General features: G+C 51.3%; 1 protein-coding gene across 2 annotated transcripts in view; it reads right to left on the minus strand.

Annotated features, from left to right (window-relative positions):
* Nucleotides 1–20356, minus strand: part of CDCP1 (CUB domain containing protein 1) — a 54846-nt gene that overhangs the window by 8399 nt on the left and 26091 nt on the right. For both annotated transcript variants that reach the window (XM_042978747.1, XM_042978746.1), the window contains exons 2-6: nucleotides 17226–17435; nucleotides 12489–12851; nucleotides 10799–11167; nucleotides 2830–3051; nucleotides 1221–1601 (exon numbers count right to left, since the gene is read on the minus strand). In XM_042978747.1, coding sequence (XP_042834681.1) covers nucleotides 1221–1601; nucleotides 2830–3051; nucleotides 10799–11167; nucleotides 12489–12851; nucleotides 17226–17435 — 1545 coding nt within the window. The remainder of the gene's footprint in view (nucleotides 1–1220; nucleotides 1602–2829; nucleotides 3052–10798; nucleotides 11168–12488; nucleotides 12852–17225; nucleotides 17436–20356) is intronic.

Consider the following 20356-nt stretch of genomic DNA (forward strand, 5'->3'; position numbering starts at 1 on the left):
GGCGCCTGGGTGGTTAAGTGTCCAACTTTGGCTCAGGTCGCGATATCACGGTTCGAGCCCCACGTCGGGCTCTGTGCTGACAGCTCAGAGCCCGGAGCCTGCTTGGGATTCTGTGTCTCCCTCGCTCTCTCCCCCTCCCTCGCCTGTGCACTCTCTGTCTCTCTCAAAAATAAATAAATAAACACTAAAAGAAAAACCCACTTGGGGTTCTGGGAAGAATGGGAGAATTGCAAAGCTGAAGAGCCTCCGACACATTAACTGGATTCGTTCTTGGCCTTCAAGTGAGATAAAACCCCAGCATTCACACTGCACGGAGTATGTCTTGTTTTCAAAGAGCCCCCAGAAGGGGTTTCTCGGGTAGCCTTGGAGAGATCTGGCAGCCTGGGCTGACCTTAATTTTTTTTTTTTTTTTTTAATTTTTAAAAAGATTTATTTATTTTTTGAGACAGAGAGATGGAGAAAGAGAGAGAGAGAGCGCACAAAAGTGGGGGAGGGGCAGAGAGAGAGGGAGACACAGAATCTGAAACAGGCCGGATCCGGGCTCTGAGCTGTCAGCACAGAGCCCAATGCGGGGCTCGAACTTGCAGACCAGGACCTGAGCCAAAGTCGGATGCTTAGCCAACTTTGGATAAGCCACTTAAGCCACTCAGGGGCCCTAAGGCTGACCTTAATCTTATGGCCAAAGACTCTTCTCCCTCCCCACTCAGGCCTCTGGGAACAAAGTACGAAGTGAACTTCAGATAAAAGTCTTGGTTGGGGGGCCCGAGTGGTTCAGTTGGTTAAGTGTCCATCTGCCTCTTGATCTTGGCTCAGGTCGTGATCTCAAGGTTCATGAGATTGAGCCTTCCAAGTGCAGAGCCTGCTTGGGATTCTCTCCCTTTCTCTCTGCCTCTCCCCTGCCTGCACTCTCTCCCTCTCTCTCTCAAAATAAATAAACTTTCAGACTTGAACCTGATGATTTGTTCTTCTCCTCGCCACCCATCACCTCCCACTGTCAGAGACTTATTTCTACCTCCCGGAATTTTCCACACGAGGCTAACGGCAGAGTCAGGAGGAGGGCTCCCCAGTCTGTCACACTTCTTGCGCCAGGACCTGGCCACTCAGCTGCCCCTTCCCTTCGAGTTGACAACTTAATGAAGGCGATCGCCCACCCAACAGAAGAGGGATGCCGAGACAAGCAAGGGGCAGGGAGATGGGGACACAGAGGGAGACGTCCTCACCTTTGAAGTAGGGGATAAAGGACACGGTCAGGCCCTGCCTGGAGGCCTCTTGTTGGAAGCTGGGGGCGAAGGTGCGGAGGGTCACGGAGACGTTCTGCTTCACCTGGATCTGCTGGATGGAGCCTCCGGGGCAGAAGGAGCCGAAGTAGAGGTCCTGGCCGGGGACCGTGCTGGCCACCAGGTAGCTGTAGCTGGTGTTGCAGACCTTCTCGGGCGTGTGTTGCTGCAGCTTCTGGGCTGGCACCAATGCCAGGCTGAGCCTGTCCTTGGGTACCAGCAGTTTCCAGGAGAAGTCGTGCAGTTGCACGGGCAGCTGGAGGATGTCCCTGGGCACCTGGAGGGAGTAGGGCCTCCTGGGGCAGTACCGGTGGTCCATGCAGCCTGGAAGAGAAGAGCTCGTGGCACCAGGCAGGGAGGAGACCAGCAGGTGCATCCTGCCCTGCCCTCAAGGCCGCCCAGGCTCTCTTGCTCTTCCCTTTGGTCTCTCCTCTCGTGCTCTGTCCTCCACTCCCGGCTCCCTGATGCTCCTGTTCCAGCTGCCCCGCTCGCCCCCTCACATTCTTTTTAACATTTTTTTCAATGTTTATTTTTGAGAGAGAGAGTAGGGGAGGGGCAGAGAGAGAAGGAGACACAGAATCCGAAGCGGGCTCCAGGCTCTGAGCTGTCGCCACAGAGCCCGACGTGGGGCTCGAACTCGTGAGCCACGAGATCATGACCCGAGCTGAAGTTGGACGCTTAACCGACTGAGCCACCCAGGCGCCCCAGAGTCTTACTCTTCCCTAAACCGGCAGACCCACTTCTGGGGAGTATTTGGGGCGGAAACGTTCTGTTCTTGTTTGCCAGCGTCTCTTTTGTGGATCTGAGTCTCAGATGCTAAGTATGGGCAGGGCATATAGGTTCTCCCTCCACCCAGACCTTCGTCCCAGCGTCCATGACCGTGGGCAGGTAGTTTTGTGCAGTGGTCAGAGCAGGGCTGGAACTGGGGAGACGTTAGCCCGCGTCCCAGCTTGGCCGCCTCCTAGTGGGCAGGCTGCTTTGCGTCCTGTGGCCTCGGCTGCTGCATCTGAGGAAACTCGGAGAGCATCCACGTCGAAGGTCACGGTGGCCCAGCGGGGGGAGGGGACTATGTGTTTCGCTGCCCTCCAACCGTCAAACATTTATTAGGTGACTAATACGTGTGCCGCACCACCAGGGGCTCAAGGGACCGAAACAACGGAATAAGCCACAGTTCTTGACCTCCAGACGCTCGGTCTCACGCCAGGGGTGCTAAGTGCGCACTGAGCGTGGAGGTGGGGACATGGGGATGGGAGAGGCTGGGGAAGGCTACACAGACGAGAGGATCTCACGAGGGATTCTGGAAGGCTGGGCAGAGGAGACAAGCAGGGACGTGGGGACGTAGTGTCCTTCTGAAGGACACCGATGCAGCAGAGGCTCTGGTCCGAGAGGGGCACATCTCTACCTCTCCTGGTCGCCCCTGCCTATTCTGTACTGCAGGGGACATTTCTGATCAGACTGTCTATAGCCTACCCAGTGGACCCCATGGAGAAGATGGGGAGGGGCAGGGAGAGCCACCCACGGCCCCAGAGGAGCGCCAGCCAAGGGGACGTACTTATGGTCTTCTCGGCGTTCGCCCACAGGCGAGTCAGGTCATCACAAAGGAAGGAGATCTTGTGCTTGGAGCCGGAGGTCAGGGTGAGGTTGGTGCTACAGGTCCGAGACTCCAGACACACGAAGCAGCCGGGGACAAACTTGCGGCTGAACTTGACGGGCCGCGGCTCGATGGTGAGCGACATGGCTTGCTCGTTGCTCAAGTCGACCACGTAGATTTTATCTGAAACCGCAAAGAGAAAACAGGTCTGAGGCACGGGTCAGCGGCCACCCGGCGGACAGGGCAAAAATTAGCACCAAACCTCTCCTGGCTGGGAAGCATTGGAAACATATTTTCTTAGTAAGAGAATACACAAAGGGGCGCCTGGGTGGCTCAGCCGGTCAAGCGTCTGGCTTCGGCTCAGGTCATGATCTCGTGGTTCAGGAGTCTGAGCCCCGCGTCGGGCTCCACGCTGCTGGTGTGGAGCCTGCTTGGGATTCTCTCTCCCTCTCTCTCTGCCACCCCCCCCCCCCCCCATTTTGTGCTCTCTCTCTCTCCAAATAAATAAAATAAACTTAAAAAAAAAAAAAGAAAGAGAGAGAACATACAAGAACTCCAGGAGAAACTGAAAAAGAAAAATAATGGACTGAGTTTCTACCACTGCTTAACTGCTGTTACTACTTCAAGTTCATCTTGGTCCTGGGTCACACGCACGCGTACGAACGTTTTCACCTACGGAAAAGTATAGTATACATAAAATTGTATACTCGGCTTTTCCTTTATTACTTTACACGGCTTTGATTATGTTTCCAGGTAGTTTTCATATTCACGAATCTTTGAAAATATTCGGTCATTTAGTGGCTGCTTGATAATGAACAAGTGATATTCGCCATCATTTATTTAAATATTTTCCTGCATAAATATTCTCTTTTTTTTTTTTTTTAAGTTTATTTATTTTGAGAGAGAGAGAGGAGGGAGAAGGGCAGAGAGAGAGAGGGAGAGAGAGAATCCCAGGCAAGCCCCGCACCGTCAGTGCAAAGCCCGATGGGGGGGCTCGGACCCACGAACTGTGAGATCATGACCTGAGCGGAAATGCTTAACTGAGCCACCCAGGCGCCCCTCCTGTATAAACATTCTCATGTGTAGTAATTAGCAGCAGTGTGCCATTAGTTCAGGGATAGAAGATTAATAGATATAATATTTCTTCATAGATATTATCATTATTCATAGATGTTATACCCGTTGATATTATAATGTGGTCTCTGATAAATGCTATTAGTTCCAACAAGTGAGCAAAAGATGAACCACTCCTGGCTGGGCCAGGAGAACAGTGTCTCCCATTAGTAAAAGAATCAAATTAGACTGGTACTTCAAAGCAAAGAGAATATCCTTATAGATGTGGAGCAAACACAAATTATAAAAGAAAAAAAAGAAACGTTTAGGGGCGCCTGGGTGGCTCAGTCGGTTAAGCGCCTAGCTTCCGAGATCTCACGGCTTGTGAGTCGGAGCCCCGCATCGGGTGCCGAGCTGCCTGCTTGGGAGTCTCTCTCTCTGCGCCCTGCCCCCCTTTCTCTCTCTCGGAATAAATAATAAATAAACTTAAAAAAAGGCAGCACATCAATCTTTTATTCAAGCTCCCTGTGTTCAGCTTAGCACCTCCCTATTCATGCAAATAGGATCTCTGGTTCAAAACCTTCCCTTTACCAGGGAAGAAATTCCTCTCTTCTGTTGGTCTGGGGCTGGAGTGGCTACTCCAGCTTTTAGCCCTAGTTCTGGAGGTAACTTGCTGCCAACTCCTGGGCCTTTGAAAGTTTCTTCTGGAAGTTTCCCCACTGTGGGATTAGATTCTGCACTTTCGGGTCTGCTGAATCAGTTACCCGTCTACGTCCCACTTTGGGAAATGTGAGCACATTGTTTCCTTTCCATTTGTCATTTCCCTTGGGATTTATGCTTTTAGAAATGTTTTAAATGCCATGACAGGGTGGCTGAAGAAGGAAGCGAATCTCTCTTTAATGGGAAGTCCTCATTTTCCAATTGCTTGCCTGTTCTTCCCGTCGGAGAGTGAACTTCATGGATCTCCATATCTGGCACATGGCAGAGAGTCCCTGACGTGTTAGGTTAAGCCTCATGATATCCTTGAGAGGGAGTGTGTCGGTCAGCTTGGGCTATGTTATGTTGCAGTAACAAGTGATCCCGAAATCCAAAGGGTTAGAATACCAAAGATTTATTCTGCATTCAATGTATACATCCATCGTGAGTTGGCTGCAGTTCTGATGCCTGTCTTTTATTATTTTTTAAGTTTACTTATTTATTTATTTATTTAGAGAGCCCGTGTGGGGGAGGGGCAGAGAGAGAGGGTGAGAGAGAATCCCAAGCAGGCTCTGCGCTGCCAGCTCGGGGCTCTATGCGGAGATCCACCTCATGAACCGTGAAATCATGACTCGAGCTGAAACCAAGTGTCAGAGGCTTAACCAACTGAGCCACCCAGGCACCCCTCTGGGGCATGTCTTTTTAATTCTGAGATCCAGGCTGAAGGAGAGGCCTCTGCGACAGCCCGGTCTTATGACGGTGTTTGAAAGGTGAACCACAGGACATGTGCTGAAGCTTCTGCTTGGAAGTGGTACCCGCATTTCCCCTCACATCTCATTGGTGGAAGCAAACTCACGTGGCCAAGCCTGTAGCCAATGGGGGGGACGCCTGGGTGGCTCAGTCAGTTGAGCATCAGGACTCTTGCTTTCTGCTCAGGTCACGGCCTCGGGGTTCGTGGGATTGAGCCCTGCGTCGGGCTCTGTGCTGACAGTTCAGAGCCTGGAGCCTGTTTCGGATTCTGTGTCTCCCTCTCTCTCTCTCTCTCTGTTCCTCCCCGATCACATTCTGTCTCTCTCTCTCTCCAGGCTCTGAGCTGTCAGTACAGAGCCCGACTCAGGGCTTGAACCTGTGAACCGGGAGATCATGACCTGAGCTAAAGTCGGCCACTCAGTGGGACTGAGCCACCCAGGTGCCCCTATTATCTCCATTTTATAAACTACAACTTTGAAGCTTAGAAAGGTTAAGTAATTTTCAGAGAGGCCTGGGTGACTCTGTCGGTTAAGAGTCCTTTTGGTTTCGGTCATGATCTCACGGTTCGTGGGTTCGAGGCCCATGTCGGGCTCTGTGCTGACAGCACGGAGCCTGCTTGCGATTTTCTGTCTCCCTTTTGCCCCTCCCCCACTCACCGTCTATATGTCTCTCTCGACCTAAAAATAAATAAATAAACTTAAAAAAAAAAAAGGATTAAGGGGAGCCTGGGTGGCTCAGTGGGTTGAGCGACCGACTTCAGCTCAGGTCATGATCTCACGGTTTGTGAGTTCGAGCCCCGCATGGGGCAAAAACCCACTAACCCACTGCGAGATCATGACCTGAGCTGAAATCAAGAATCAGACGGTTAACTGACTGAGCCACCCAGGCGCCCCTGTTATATATTCTTTTATAGATCTTTGAGCAGACTTACAGTTTTGTTTCTCTGGCCTAATTACCCTGGAGTGAAATTTCTGGGTCATAGGTAGGTAGAAGGTTGTGAGAAACTGCCAGATTGTTCTCCTAAACGATCGCACCCTCTTACCCCTCCTGCCAGCAGCGTGTGAGGCTTCCAGTGCCCCTCGTGCTCGCGGACCCTTGCTGTTGCCACAGTGGCACAGCTCCTCTTTTCTTTGAGGAAGAGACCCCCACTGTATACTGAGACACCCAGCGGTGAAGCCGAAACAGAGAGCGGGGTTTGTTGGGGAGAACAATCCTGATTCCGGGGCAAGACAGACCTTGCATCGTGGGGAGCGTCAGGAGACCCCCGGCCTCCGTGCTAACACGCTGCATGCAGCCGGTTCTCTGGTTCTGCGTATGCCTTTCATTCATTAGTCCTCTGACGTGCCTTCCTTCCACACTGAGTCTGGCTGGCTCTCAAAGTAAGTTGAGGGGTTGGGGTGCCTGGGTGGCTCGGTCAGTCGAGCGTCCGACTGCAGCTCAGGTCATGATCTCGGGGTTCACGGGTTCGAGCCCCGCATCGGGCTCTGTGCCGACAATTTGGAGCCCGGAGCCTGCTTCGAATTCGGTGTCTCCCTCGCTCTCTGCCCCTCCCCTGCTCGCGCTCTGTCTCTCTGTCTCTCGCTCTCAAAAATAAACATTCAAAGATCTTTTTTCAATGACTCGAAGGGCAGACACAGTAAATTCACGTGCTGCCTCAGGCACGTGCTCCCAGGGGGCCTCAGCTGTCAGAGCAAGAAGGACGTGTGCACCCCTCACCTCTCACAGAAGGGAGAAATGGAAATGTCACTGTTTACATTCGCAATTCTTGCCTCACCCCACCCTCACCAGGAGGAGGAGGGGTAGGTGTGACCTTGGCCAACTTACAGCTGAAAGAGACCTCCGATTTGCTCAAGGCGACATCCTGATGGAAGGCTTCCTACCGCAAGAGAATCAGCAGGTGCTTCCTCTTGGTAAAGAACACCTGAGCTGGAGATTTGGAAAGACCCCTCCCCCTTAAGAAAAAAGACAACCTTTCACTACCTGCCACTTACGGACACCGTGGAAACCCCTGAAGGGATGAGCTTATTGACTGAAGTTTCATAAAGGCCCCTCATCATTTCTGTGGAATCTGTAGAGATTTTTTTTTTTTAAGTTTATGCACGTACGTTGAGAGAGTGGGGGAGGGGCAGAGAGAGAGGGAGAGCGAATCCCAAGCAGGCTCCGTACTGTCAGCACAGAGCCCGACGCGGGGCTTGAACCATGAGATCATGAGCTGAGCCCAAGTTGGACGCTCAGCTCCCTGAGCCACCCAGGCGCCCCTGGGCATCCGGCTCTTGATCTCAGCTTAGGTCTTGAGCTCAGGGTTGTGGGATCAAGCCCCGCGTTGGGCTCCATGCTGGGCATGAAGCCTACTTAAAAAACAAAAACAAAAACAAAAACAAAAGGGCCTGGAATGTGCCAGAAACCGTGGTGGGTGTAGGAAGATGGAGGAATGAGACAAGATTCCCGATTGGGAGGAGGTTAGCGGGACACAGCTATGCGGACGGATAAATACAACATTGTGCTGAATGCAAACCCCCACATGCGTGTGCCTGGGGCGCGGGCTCTGCTCTGGGCAGTTGTTTCTTCTACGGGGGCAAAGGGCGGTCAAGCGAAGGGCAGAGGCTCCTACCGAGGGACTCCGTGTCTTGAAACAACCCCACAGCTTCTTCCTTCTCATTTCCAAGGCCAAGGAAGAGCAGAAACAAACAGCACACAGACTAGACTCCCTTCCAGTGGCCACGAGAGGCAGCCACCGTCCGGGAGCCTCCTGCGTAGACGGGAAACGCCTGGCTCTGCCTTGAGTCTCCCCCCGGAAATCCTGCCAGCCTGCTCTGTGCTCCCCGCCTTGAGCCCCATGGCACCCACCCCCCCCGAAAACTCCTGGGACGTGACCTCCTGCATCCTGCAAGTCATGTCTCTTCTGGGTTACGGTCTGTCTCTGAGGTCAAGCGCTGGGTCTTTGATCTAGAACCACGTAAGGGCGCTGATCACCTGCCAGGCACTGTGCTACCTCATTTCATCCTTAAAACATCCCCACGAGGGCGGGCCCACCCTCTCTATTTTAAGTTGAGGAACTGAGTCACACAAAGGTGAGGTGCTCTGTCCACAGTCCCACGGCACGTAGGGAAACTGGGATTCGAATCCACGTAGGCAGATCCCCCTTTACGTGAAGCCGGGACACCGCTAAACAGCTTTAAACCGCAGCTAGCGACTCTTTACTTACCTCGAAACTAAAGCCAAATCCTTCTTGATGCGGGTGAAGAAAGCCTGTTTAACAGTCTGATTCGTTGTAGAGATCAACTCAGCTGACGTTCCAGGAAATACAAGAAATCGACAGCACTTAACCATAGCTGAGATGATAAATGTCTCTGTCTCCTAAACTCAAACCCACACCGTTCTTGGGTGGTGGTTTTTAACATTCTGATGATAAAATTGTGACAGTGGGATCACGGAAATACGTCGGTGGACACACGCACCCACACCCACACACACACACACACACAGCTACACCTTCTACACGGTTATTATAAATCAGAAGTCATCCTGGGTCAGGACATGGTGGGGCTGGGGCACCTGGGTGGCTCAGTCAGTTAAGTGTCCAACTCTTGGTTTCAGCTCAGGTTATGACCTCACGGTTCATGAGTTCGAGCCCCTGCATCGGCTCTGTGATGACAGCACGGAGCCTGCTTGGGATTCTCTCTTTCCCTCTCTCTCTCTCTCTGTCCCTTCCTGCTTGCTCTCTCTCTCTCTCTCTCTCTCTCAAAATAAATACAAAAACTTAAAAAAAAAATGGATGTGGTGGTGCTGCATCTTCCAGAGACGCCCAGAGGCAGCCCCTTGGGCGGGTCCCACACTGTCACTTTCCAGACGTTTATCAGCTCTACTAAAATAAACACCATGCTCCCATTTAATTCCACTCTGAACTCATCTTGTACCCTTTTTTTTTTTTTAAGTTTATTTATTTATTTTGAGAGAGAAAAAGCACAAGTCGGGGAGGGGCAGAGAGATAAGGGAGAGAGAGAATCCCAGGCAGGCTCTACACGGTCAGCTCAGAGCCTGATGTGGGCTTGAACCCATGAACTGTGAGATCATGCCCTGAGCTGAGGTGAGAGGTTTAACCGACTGAGCCACCCAGGCTCCTTTTATTTCAACAGCCGCGCCACTCCCCGTGGAGCAAAGTTGAAGGAGGTGCTCGCTCTCAGGGGCTGACCTTGTACTTACGTGACCCTGAGGGTGAGCACCTCCAGAAGGGCAAGTAAGTGCCTTAGAGCAGGTGCCTGCTTCAGTGTCGGTACCTGGGCACCTGGCCTCCCCCTACTTCCGGCCGTGACTCCCCTTTTCTAGGTTCGTGGCATCTCAGTAACTGCGTGTAGAGGGATGTAAACCCCACTCGGGGTTCAGAATGATCCAGAGCACAGGCTCTGGGTTCTGGGCTTGCTCTGCTCCAGACAAGCTACGTGACGTTGGGCTAGTTCTATAAGCAATCTGGGCCTCTTGGTTTTCCAGCAGTAATTGAGGGTAATTCCCGCCTCCCCTCTGGGGTTGTAGTAAGGATTAGCTGAGGCGGTGTAAGTGGTTGCTTAGGTCAGGGCTTGGCATGGAGTGTGTGCCCACAGTGTGGATGGGGCACTCAGCCAATAAAACTGGGTTCGTTAATGCTGACGGTGGCCGTGCAATGTGAATCCTGATTCACATCGAGGGTCAAGACATGCGATACAGAAAGTAACCTCCCTATACTTTCATTAAAAACAACTTAGCCTGGGGCGCCTGGGTGGCTCAGCGGGTGAAGTGTCCAACTTCGACTCAAGTGGTGATCTCATGGTTTGTGGGTTCGAGCCCCGCGCCGGGCTCTGTGCTGACAGCTCGGAGCCTGGAGCCTGCTTCGGATTCTGTGTCTCCCCCTCTCTCTGCCCCTCCCCCACTCATGCTCTCTCTCTCTCTCTCTCTCTCTCTCTCTCAAAAATAAATAAACATTAAAAAAAGTGAAAACAACAACAACAACTTAGCCTGGGGCCACCTGGGTGGCTCAGTCGGTTAAGCGTCCGACTCGGGTTTCAGCTCCGGTCGAGATCTCACAGTTCTTGAGTTCGAGCCCCACATCGGACTCTGCGCTGACAGTGGAGAACCTGGTTGGGCCTCTCTCTCTCTCTCCCCATCTCTCTCTGGCCCTCCCATCTCCTCTCTCTCTCTTTCTCAAAATAAATACACTTAAAAAAACAAATAACTTGGCCTGAATGCAAGTTTGCATTTGCTTCTCGCAGTGGGTGTTCACCAGCGAGCCCGTCTTACTGCCTGGCAACGCACGTCCTGAAACTCGTACGGGGTCCGGAGTTCAGGTGTTCCAGAAGCCACAGGTGAGAAACAGAGAGGGAACCTCACGCCAAGCGGACTATCCAGGAGGGAAAGAAAGAGCTGGAGGAGGAGGGAAAGGAAAGCGGGGCTCACTTACTGCTTTCATTCTGTGGATGTTGGACCGAAACTCGAAACTGCAGCCGGAGGACCCCTGGGTTTTGGGCGTCTTGGTCACAGCCCTGGAGAGACAGGTTGAAGTTCCCAGCCATGTTCCCGGGCTGCTTGTCCCCCAGCTTGAACACCTCGGGGTTGGTGGTGGAGCCCGGGATATAGTATTCAACCCGTTCCTCTTTCTTCTCGCAGTTGGAGACGTTGAAGTGAAGGAAGGAGACGCTGGCCCGCAGGTGCGGGGGGACGACGAACTGCCAGGTCATGAGCTCGTCCTCAGGGAAGCCATCCGGGTAGTTGGCAGACATCAGGGTGGCGGAACCTTCACCTTCGAACACGGATTCGATGACGCACAGCCCTATAGGGAGCGGGGCCCGAACGAGAAAGAACGGGAGGCGATGAGACCCCTGTCCTGGCTGTCGGTGGCCGGTGGGCAACGGGGTCAGGAAGAGGGGAGGGCGGCTCTCAGCTCCCGAGCTCTGGGTCTGGTCTCATCCTCGCTAAGGAGACATCAGTGGCGGGCGAGGAGGTGTTTACCAACCCGGCAGGGGGAGAAAAGCACCCTAACGTGGGGCGCCTGTCCATTTCCTCGCACCGTGGCTGCTTTCAAGCATGAATGTGGAGTCGGGAGCAGACGCACAGTAGCTTGTCCCTGTATTTGTCGCCACCGTAGAGGCACAGTCAGCGTAAATAACCTCAGGAGCACAGAGAACCGTCAAATGTGGTGAAATCATTAGGAGGTGATGAGTTCTGAGCGCGTATTACCTTTGTTTCTAATTTAACTGTGAGTTGGCGTGATTTTATTTTCATTAGCAGCTCCGTTTAAGCCTCAGCTCACAAAATTCCCTCTGGCAAGCCACCGACACAATTAGAGAAAACGTGACGGGGTCAGAAGACAGGACAAAGAAATGAGGGACGGGGTCATCAAGAAGAGGTCTGTGGAGCCAATCCCACTTCGTGTTGTGCAAACAAACCTCACAGGCAACAAAGGACCAAGAAAAGAGAGTGGCATCACGGTTTGTTTATGAGGGAAGGGTGGCGGGGCGCCTGGGTGGCTCAGTCGGTTAAGCATCTGACTTTGGCTCGGATCATGATCTCACGGTTCGTGAGTTCGAGCCCCGAGGCAGGCTCTGTGCTGACCGCCCGGAGCCTGGAAACTGCTCTGAGTCTATGTCTCTCTCTCGTTCTCTCTCTGCCCCCTCCCCTGCTCACACACTGTCTCTCTTTCAAAAATGACTAAACGTGGGGCGCCTGAGTGGCTCAGTCGGTTAAGCGCCCGACTTCGGCTCAGGTCATGATCTCGCACTCCGTGAGCTCGAGCCCCGCGTCAGGCTCTGTGCTGACAGCTCAGAGCCTGGAGCCTGTTTCAGATTCTGTGTCTCCCTCTCTCTGACCCTCTCCCGTTCATGCTCTGTCTCTCCCTGTCTCAAGAATAAATAAAATGTTAAAAAAATAAATAAATAAAATGACTAAATGTTAAAAAAAATTTTTTTTTTAAATAGAGAAGGGTGACTTCACACCAGGAGATCCGCACCACTTACAGAAGAGTGAGATCTTCCTTCAAGATATTCGTACCATACTGCCCAACACCTGACCGTCTAGAGCAACGGGCATTTTTTGTTTTGGTACGTTTCAGCCTCAGCAACCGGTGGGGACGGAGCGGGGGGAGGTGTGCTCACGTTTTATAGAAGACCGGTTTGCGATGCTGAAGCCAGAGACGTTTCTCTTGTGGAACCACGGCAAGTGTAAGGCCATTTTCACCCCTTCTTGCATTTTGATGCGGGACACAGTGCCGTTGCTGCAGAAGGTTCCGATTCTCACCACGGTGGCATCGATGCGGCCGCTGATGTTGTAAGTGACTCCGTCTGGGCAGCTCGCCCCCGGCCCGACCTGCCTCAGGCGAGGGACCGAGAACTGCAGCTCTAGACCAATGCTCTTGTGAGCCTTGACGTCCCAGATGAAAGTTCTGTTGACGGCGGGCAGCACCGATGTTGACGGCTGAAGCTGGACCTCCCCGAAAGGACACGGGCCTGACATGCAGTCTGAAACACAGCCACAAGAGCAAGCTTGGTCACAGACGCTACCAGGCCACGCACTGTTCCCCTCGACCCCTGTGGGAGAAGCCGGGGGGCACCGCCAGGCAGAGGCGTGATCTCCTGGCTGCGTGAGTGTTGGTGGCCAACAGCTCACTCTTCTCTGGGGAGTCGCCTAGGCCGGGGGAGCCCCCCTTTGGCCAGAAAGCCTGAGAGTTGTCCTGCACCTACCCCTGCCCCCCAAGGTGGGTAGCAGCCCACAGCCGATCGCTGCCCAAGGCTGGGGGGAACAAGCCTGACCTCCCTGTCTCATGTGACAGCCTGGGGATGCCCTCTGACACCAGCATCAGCCTGTGGTTCCACTAGCTAAAACCACACCTTTGCTTCCTTCTTCCCTTGGCTCTACCCTGCTTTTCTCACTGCTTTGTAAGTGTCCTCCAAGGGTACTCTTTCGACAAATGACTTAAAAAAATCCCCATCTTGGGGTGCCTGCGTGGCTCAGTCGGTTAAGCTTCTGACTTCGGCTCAGGTCATGATCTCACGGTTCATGAGTTTGAGCCCGGCATTGGGCTCTCGGCTGTCGGCACGGACGGAACACGCTTCGGATCCTCTGTCCCCTTGTCTTTCCCCCTGTCTTGCTCATTCTCCCTCCTTCTCAAAAATAAATAAACATTAAAAATCATTAAAAATTTTTTTTAACATTTTATTTTTTGAGAGACAGAGCACGAGCAGGGGAGGGGCAGAGAGAGAGGGAGACACAAAATCTACAGCAGGCTCCAGGCTCTGAGCTGTCTGCACAGGGCCCGATGCGGGGCTCGAACCCACAAACTTCAAGATCACGACCTGAGCCGAAGTCAGAGGCTTAACGGACTGAGCCACCCAGGCGCCCCACCCCCCGCCTTTTTTTTTAAAGGCTAGCAGCTGATGACATCCTTTGATGTACTTTTGTTTCCCAAGACTCTTAAAACAAAGCAAGAACGCTGTTCTCGAGGAGGAAGGAAGCATGTGGAAGAAGGGACAGAGAGCAGACACAGAATAGTAAGGCTTCCGTCGTCTCCCGTGCAGGGAATCTGAACGGTGCCTTGGCTTCCGGCCACTCTAAGGGGACCCTTTGAACCCTTACTGCTCCTCCAGTGGAGTGTCCAAAGACACCGGCAACGTGAAGCGGGATCATGGGAGTCTTTCAGGGCTGTCTGAGGACCCCCCGAGGTCATTCACGCCCAAACACTCATTTTTGCAAAGCAGTCCTGGAACCTCGGTGACCAGTGTGTTTGCAACGCACAGCACCCCAGGAGGAAAGCCCGGGCTGTGGCTGGTCCGCCCGAGTTCATGCCAGCACAGTGTGTTGCCTGACCGACAAAACAGGGTCTTTAGATAACAAGGTGACAGAATTAGCTAAAATTAGATTTTGTGTGTGGGTAAGGATAGTACCTGTTTTTAGGAGCTCGGGGAAACTCCACTCCGTGAAGCCATTTCTTTCTGGGCTTTGCAGCCACACCTCCAGTGTGCCCAGGGCCCCATGGAGTGGCTCCTGCTGGGCTCCTGTGGGATCCCTTCACCCTATTTAGACAGTGGTTTTCTTTTTTAGGCTCTGGCGCATTTTGATATGAGGGTTGGAAGAGCTTTATTCCATGAATCGGGAAATGCCACCTCTTTCTGTGCTCTAGAACAGGGAGGGAGTCAGCAAATCACAGCTCGTGGGCTCAGTCCAGCCCAATACCTGCTACTGAGAAGAGACATGTGGGACGGCGCTGCCCATATGTTTAGCTATTATCCGTGGCTGATTTCGTGCTGTCCCAGTGCAGAGCTCAGTGGTTGGGCGGAGACGCTCTGAGATATTTACCATCCCGTCTTTTACAGAAAAGGTTTGCCAACCCTCTCCTAGAATGTTCTTTTTTTTTTAATTTGAGGAGGACACGGAGAGAGAGAGAATCCCAAACAAAATCCAAAATCAAGAGTCGGGTACTCAACTGAGCCACCCAGGTGCCCCTAGAACAGTTTAAATATTATAGAAATGATCTTCTCCTCGATGTATTATAGGATCCTCTATGAAATCATCTCTAATAACCCAAACCCCACTTTCCTCCCTCTTGCACGTTTTTTTCCAACCTCCTTCTCGGTTATTTATTGATTTGGGTTTCCTACCTTTCTATGAGTCAATCTGGCTCACTGAATTTTCCCTGAAAATTATTCCTTTTATTCAGATTTTCACATTTCTACCATAATGCTGTACACAGTCTATTTTAGAAATCGCCTCTGTAAATGTCACGAAAGCAACATTTAGCCTTTCAAAGCTGTACGTTTGTATTTTCTCTGTCTTTTTTCCAGCAGACTAGTCAGAGATCTATTTAATTAGTCTTTATAGAGAACCACACCTTAGCTTTAGTTACCAGATGGAGTTTCAAAGCTGCTGGTAAGCACTTTAATTTCTTTTCTTTTTCTGAATGCCTTCTTCCTAAGGTTTATTTTGCCCCTTTCCTTGCTTACCTATTGCCTGATTCATTTATTTTCAATGGAAAGCAAAGAAATTTTAAAAAACTTAACGTTTATTTATTTTTGAGAGAGAGAGAGAGAGAGAGAGAGAGAGAGAGAGAGAGAGAGAGAGAGACGGAGCGTGAGCAGGGGAGAGGCAGAGAGTGAGAGAGACATAGAATCTGAAGCAGGCTCCGGGCTCTGAGCTGTCCGCACAGAGCCCAATGCGGGGCTCGAACTCAGAAACCGTGAGATCGTGACCTGAGCAGAAGTCGGACGCTCAACCCACTGAGCCACCCAGATGCTCCAGCAAGGACATTTTTTGAGTATGGCTTTGACTGGATCCCAAATAGTGCTCTCCTTGTTGTTACGACATCTATGTTCCTAGCTGGCATGCCCACCTTAAGACGATTAGGAAATTACACATTTAATTCTTTCTGCCTGGTTATTACATCTTATGTTAATCTCTCATCCCAAGTTCAAGTTGTGAGTAATAGTAATAATGTCAGAGTCATAGTTTGTTGAATCCTTGTGTGTCAAACATCATCAGTGTATTAGTTTATTTCACCCTCATGAGAACCCTACTGGTTGGTACAATGACTCTTATTTCACAGACTAAAAAACTAAGTCACAAAGCAGTTAAGTGACTTATACAAAGCCATGTGATGAGCTCACATGACCAGGAGCCTGAAGCTTGAAGCCAGACCAGATCCCTCAGCCTCAAAAATTCTGTTTTTCCCCATCGTGCTTCGTGGACCCACCTCTCAACCCTCCAATTCCTTTCCTCAACCCACCTCTCAACCCTTATCTGCTCACCCCTCCAATGCCTTTTCTTTTTTTAAAAAGATTTTATTTGTAAGTCATCACTACATCCAACATGGGACTCAAACCTACAACCCTGAGATCAAGAGTTGCACGTTCCACCCGACTAGGCCAGCCAGGCGCCCCTCCAATTTCTTTGTCTTCCAACTCCTTGCTTTTTGCTCCTTGTCGGCAAAATTTTAGCCTACAATTAAATTAGTTTAAACTTGAGGGGCGCCTGGGTGGCTCAGCCGGTTGAGCGTCCGACTTCGGCTCAGGTCATGATCTCACGGTCCATGAGTTCGAGCCCCATGTCAGGCTCTGTGCTGACAGCTCGGAGCCTGGAGCCTGCTTCGGATTCTGTATCTCCTCTCTCTGCCCCTTCCCAGCTCACGCTCTGTCTCTCTCTGTCTCTCCAAAATGAATAAATGTTAAAAAAATTAAAAAATAAATTAGTTGAAATTTGAGTTAAATTAGCTTTAAGGTTTTCGTTTAAAAACTTTAAACCTCAGTTGAAAAACACTTTAGCACATCAGCTGGAGCATCCCCGACCTGAAGATCTGAAGTTCTATCAAGAAACAGTGTGGTGGGGCGCCTGCGGGGGTTGGGGGAGGCTCAGTCTGTTCCACGGCATCTGACTCTTGATTTTGGCTCAGGTTACAATCTCATGGTTTGTGAGACTGAGACCCGCCTTGGGCTCTGCCCTGACCAAGGGGAGCCTACTTGGAATTCTCTGTCTCCTCCCTCCCCACCTTGTGCACTCGAGTGCATGCTCTAAATGAATGAATGAACGAAGGAATGAATGAAAAGAAACCATGCAGCACAGTGGTGGCAGGCAAATCCTGGAGCCAGAATACTTCAGTGCCTGTCCTGCTGCTTTTAGTCGCTATGTCATTTTAGGCAAGTTACCGTCTTGGTGAGTTTCTCACAGGGCTGTTTTGGAGATTCAAGACCTTAACCTCTGTAAAGCACTCAGAACCATACGTGGCCACATAACAGCTAAACAGAGTGTGGGGTTTCAGAACAGCTCTTACCTCCCTAGCATTAGAGACCGGCTCAGCACCGGAAAGAGAGGCAGGGAGGCCAAACAGGTCACGAGTGTGTACTTACCAATATTCTTCTGGATCTCGATGACAAAGTGCTTCTCTGGGTCCTGGCAGTTAAAGGAAAAGACCGCCTTTTCTCCGGATTTGATGGTCAATGTGGTTAAGTGTCCTTTAGTGCTGATGATGTAACAGGGTTTCACCGGCAGCGTGGGGATCCCAGGTTTTATGAGAACTGTAATGCCACTTCCGTGTGGCAGAGCAATCTCGGAAGCTTCTGGAAGAAGGAAGAAAAATGGGAGTGAGCAGGAGGCTTTAGATCTCCAAACGTGCTGCCCCCTCTGGTCCAGGGAGCCCCCCACTTTGACACCTTTGTTCCCTCCCTCCTGGTCTGAGAAGGAGAGTGATGTAAAATAAAATGTCAGTGCTGTCCTTACCGATGGGAAAGTGCCAGGCTATGGCCGATGGGGTGCTGACAAGTATCTCTTGTTTGCTTTATTGAAAAAACATTTTTTTTAAGTTTATTGAGTTTTGAGAGACAGAGCATGAGTGGGGGAGGGACAGAGAGAGAGGGAGACACAGAATCCGAAGCAGGCTCTAGGCTCCGAGCTGTCAGCACAGAGCCCAATGCGGGGTCTGAACTCACGAACTGTGAGATCATGACCTGAGCCGAAGTCGGATGCTGAACCGACTGAGCCACCCAGGTACCCCTCTATTTTGCTTTATTAATGTTTCTGAAATTTAAAAACACTGTACCACATCCTAGATGCCTTGAGCAGTATATATTCATGTACCCCATCTGTGCAGCATTAAACAGCAATCAGAGACACTGTCACACCTCTTCTCAATATGACCATAGACGAAAGTCCACGTACAGTCTATGTACACAGGGACATATTTGTTTGCAACGAGCCGCTGTCTCCTGCCCTGAGCGCTTCACATGCCCAGGATATGCCTATATTCAGTAGTGGAGGCTAGGAAAATGTTTGCAGAAATTAGATACAAACATGTTGTGTCAACGAACTTTGAAAGAGCTAAAGAACGCTAATACCGTAGACTGGGGTTCTGCAAAATGATCTGAATGGACAACACCAAGCCGGTGAGACGGCGGTTGATCATTAAACAGAGGGGTACGTACCGGTCAGGACGGGGGCCCTGATTCATGAACAAGTGCCATCTCGGCCCCTTCTGTGACTTGGGTCCTGATTTGGGGTCTCTGAGTAGCTGACGGCCTGGGGCAGTGGATGATGGGGCAGTCGTGTGTAGGGGAGTCCCGTGGAGGGAACCCAGGGGCTCATGGAGACGTGCGGGGCTGATGTGGGTGTTCTGTTCCACCACGTTCTGGGACAAAGGATGGTTAGTACCCGTTATGGCACCTGCTCATGGAAGGTGCCCAGTAAGTCTTCAGACAATGAATCAATAGCAATCTAACCAGCTATGCTTTTCCCACCCTTTTAAAAAATTTATTTTGGGGCGCCTGGGTGGCTCAGTCATTTAAGCATCTGACTTCAGCTCAGGTCATGATCTCACGGTCCATGAGTTCGAGCCCCGTGTCAGGCTCTGTACTGACAGCTCAGAGCCTGGAGCCTGCTTCGGATTCTGTGTCTCCCTCTCTCTCTGCCCCTCCCCTGCTCTCACTCTGTCTCTCTCTGTCTCTCAAACATGAATAAATGTTAAAAAAAACTTTTTAAAAGCAAATTTATTAAGGGGCGCCTGGGTGGCTTAGTTGGTTAAGCGTCCGACTCTTGTTTTCAGTTCAGGTCATGACCTCACGGTTCGTGGGTTCAAGCCCCCACCTAGGGCTTGGTGCTGAACGTGAAGCCTGCTTGGGATTGTCTCTCTCCCCCCCTCTCTGCCCCTCCCCTGCTCACGTGAGCACATGCTGTGTCTCTCTCGGGCACTCTCTCTCTCAAAATAAAAAATAAATAAAATCAACTTTATTGAGCTGTAGTTTACGTACATTAAAAAGGACCCACTCACTTTATGAGTTTTAACAGATGTATATACACATGACCACTATCACAATCAAGATCTAAAAAATTTTCATTGCCCCTAAACGTTCCTTTAATGTCCCTTTGCAGTCCACTTGCATTCCCCAGGCCAGCAGTTACGTGATAAAATGTTGGGACTTCCGTCAGCCTCTTCTTGAACCTCTCTCCCCCTTGTTCGCTTTGCTCTGGCCTGACCAGCCAGCCGCTCTTGACGTAGTGTGGAAGTTGATCCCTCGGTCTGTGATAGTGAACTGCAAATATCTTGTCCATTTTTATCGGTAAGAACTTTACCCTCTTTGGGCCTCCGAACCTCCATTTATAAAAGGAGGGGGCTAGGCCAGAAAAAATCTACCATTTCCTGCCAGCTCCCAGTCTGTGATCAGTACCTGAGAAAGAAGTGACTTTTGCAACTGTACGCATTCCCACCTACTGCCCGGCAGCGACACATGCCTCAGGGCGCCAGGACGCCAGCTCAGCTGCCTTCCTGACTTTGCTTTCAAGACGGCCTCGGTTTGCATTTTTGGAGCAAAATGTCTTAATCTCTCCAACTTCAGCTTGTACCCCTCTCTGCTTTGGTCACCGTGCTCAGTGACCACTTTTGCCTTCTTTCTTGACCACATGAACCTCTTTCCCATCCCCAGGGCCTTTGCACGTGCTGGTCCTGGTTTCTATGAAGCGGTTTCTCTAGCAAGAGCTGGGTCCTTTTGGTCCTTCCAGTCTCAGCTCAAAGGTCATGTCCTCAGAGTGACCTTCCCTGACCAGCCTCCTCTAGTGCTCCCCTCCTCCCCCACCCCCAGTCTTCCTGCTTTTATGTCCCTCCCCGCTCTAGTCTTTGAGAGTGTTCATTTGTTTGCACCTCCTATGATCAGAACGGGAGCACCTTCCTACTGGAAGGCAGCAGGAATTTCCCTGTCCTTTTCGGTGGTGGCCTCGGGATCCAGACAGTGCCTGCTGTCCCCATGGAGGCTGAAGTGACATTTAAAATCTTCAGGGACGGATCTGAAGGCTCGGGGGCTCTCTAAGACACCAGGTTAAAATGAATCCAGGGGCACCTGGGAGGCTCAGTCGGTTAAGCAGCTGCCTTCGGCTCAGGTCATGATCTCGCGGTTCGTGAGTTTGAGCCCTGCATCAGGCTCTCTGCTGTGTGTGCAGAGCCCTCTTCAGATCCTCTGTCTCCCTCTCTCTCTGCCTCTCCCCCGCTTGTGTG

The sequence above is a fragment of the Panthera tigris genome, chromosome A2 (genome assembly GCF_018350195.1).
Source record: "Panthera tigris isolate Pti1 chromosome A2, P.tigris_Pti1_mat1.1, whole genome shotgun sequence".
NCBI classification, from domain to species: Eukaryota; Metazoa; Chordata; class Mammalia; order Carnivora; family Felidae; genus Panthera; species Panthera tigris.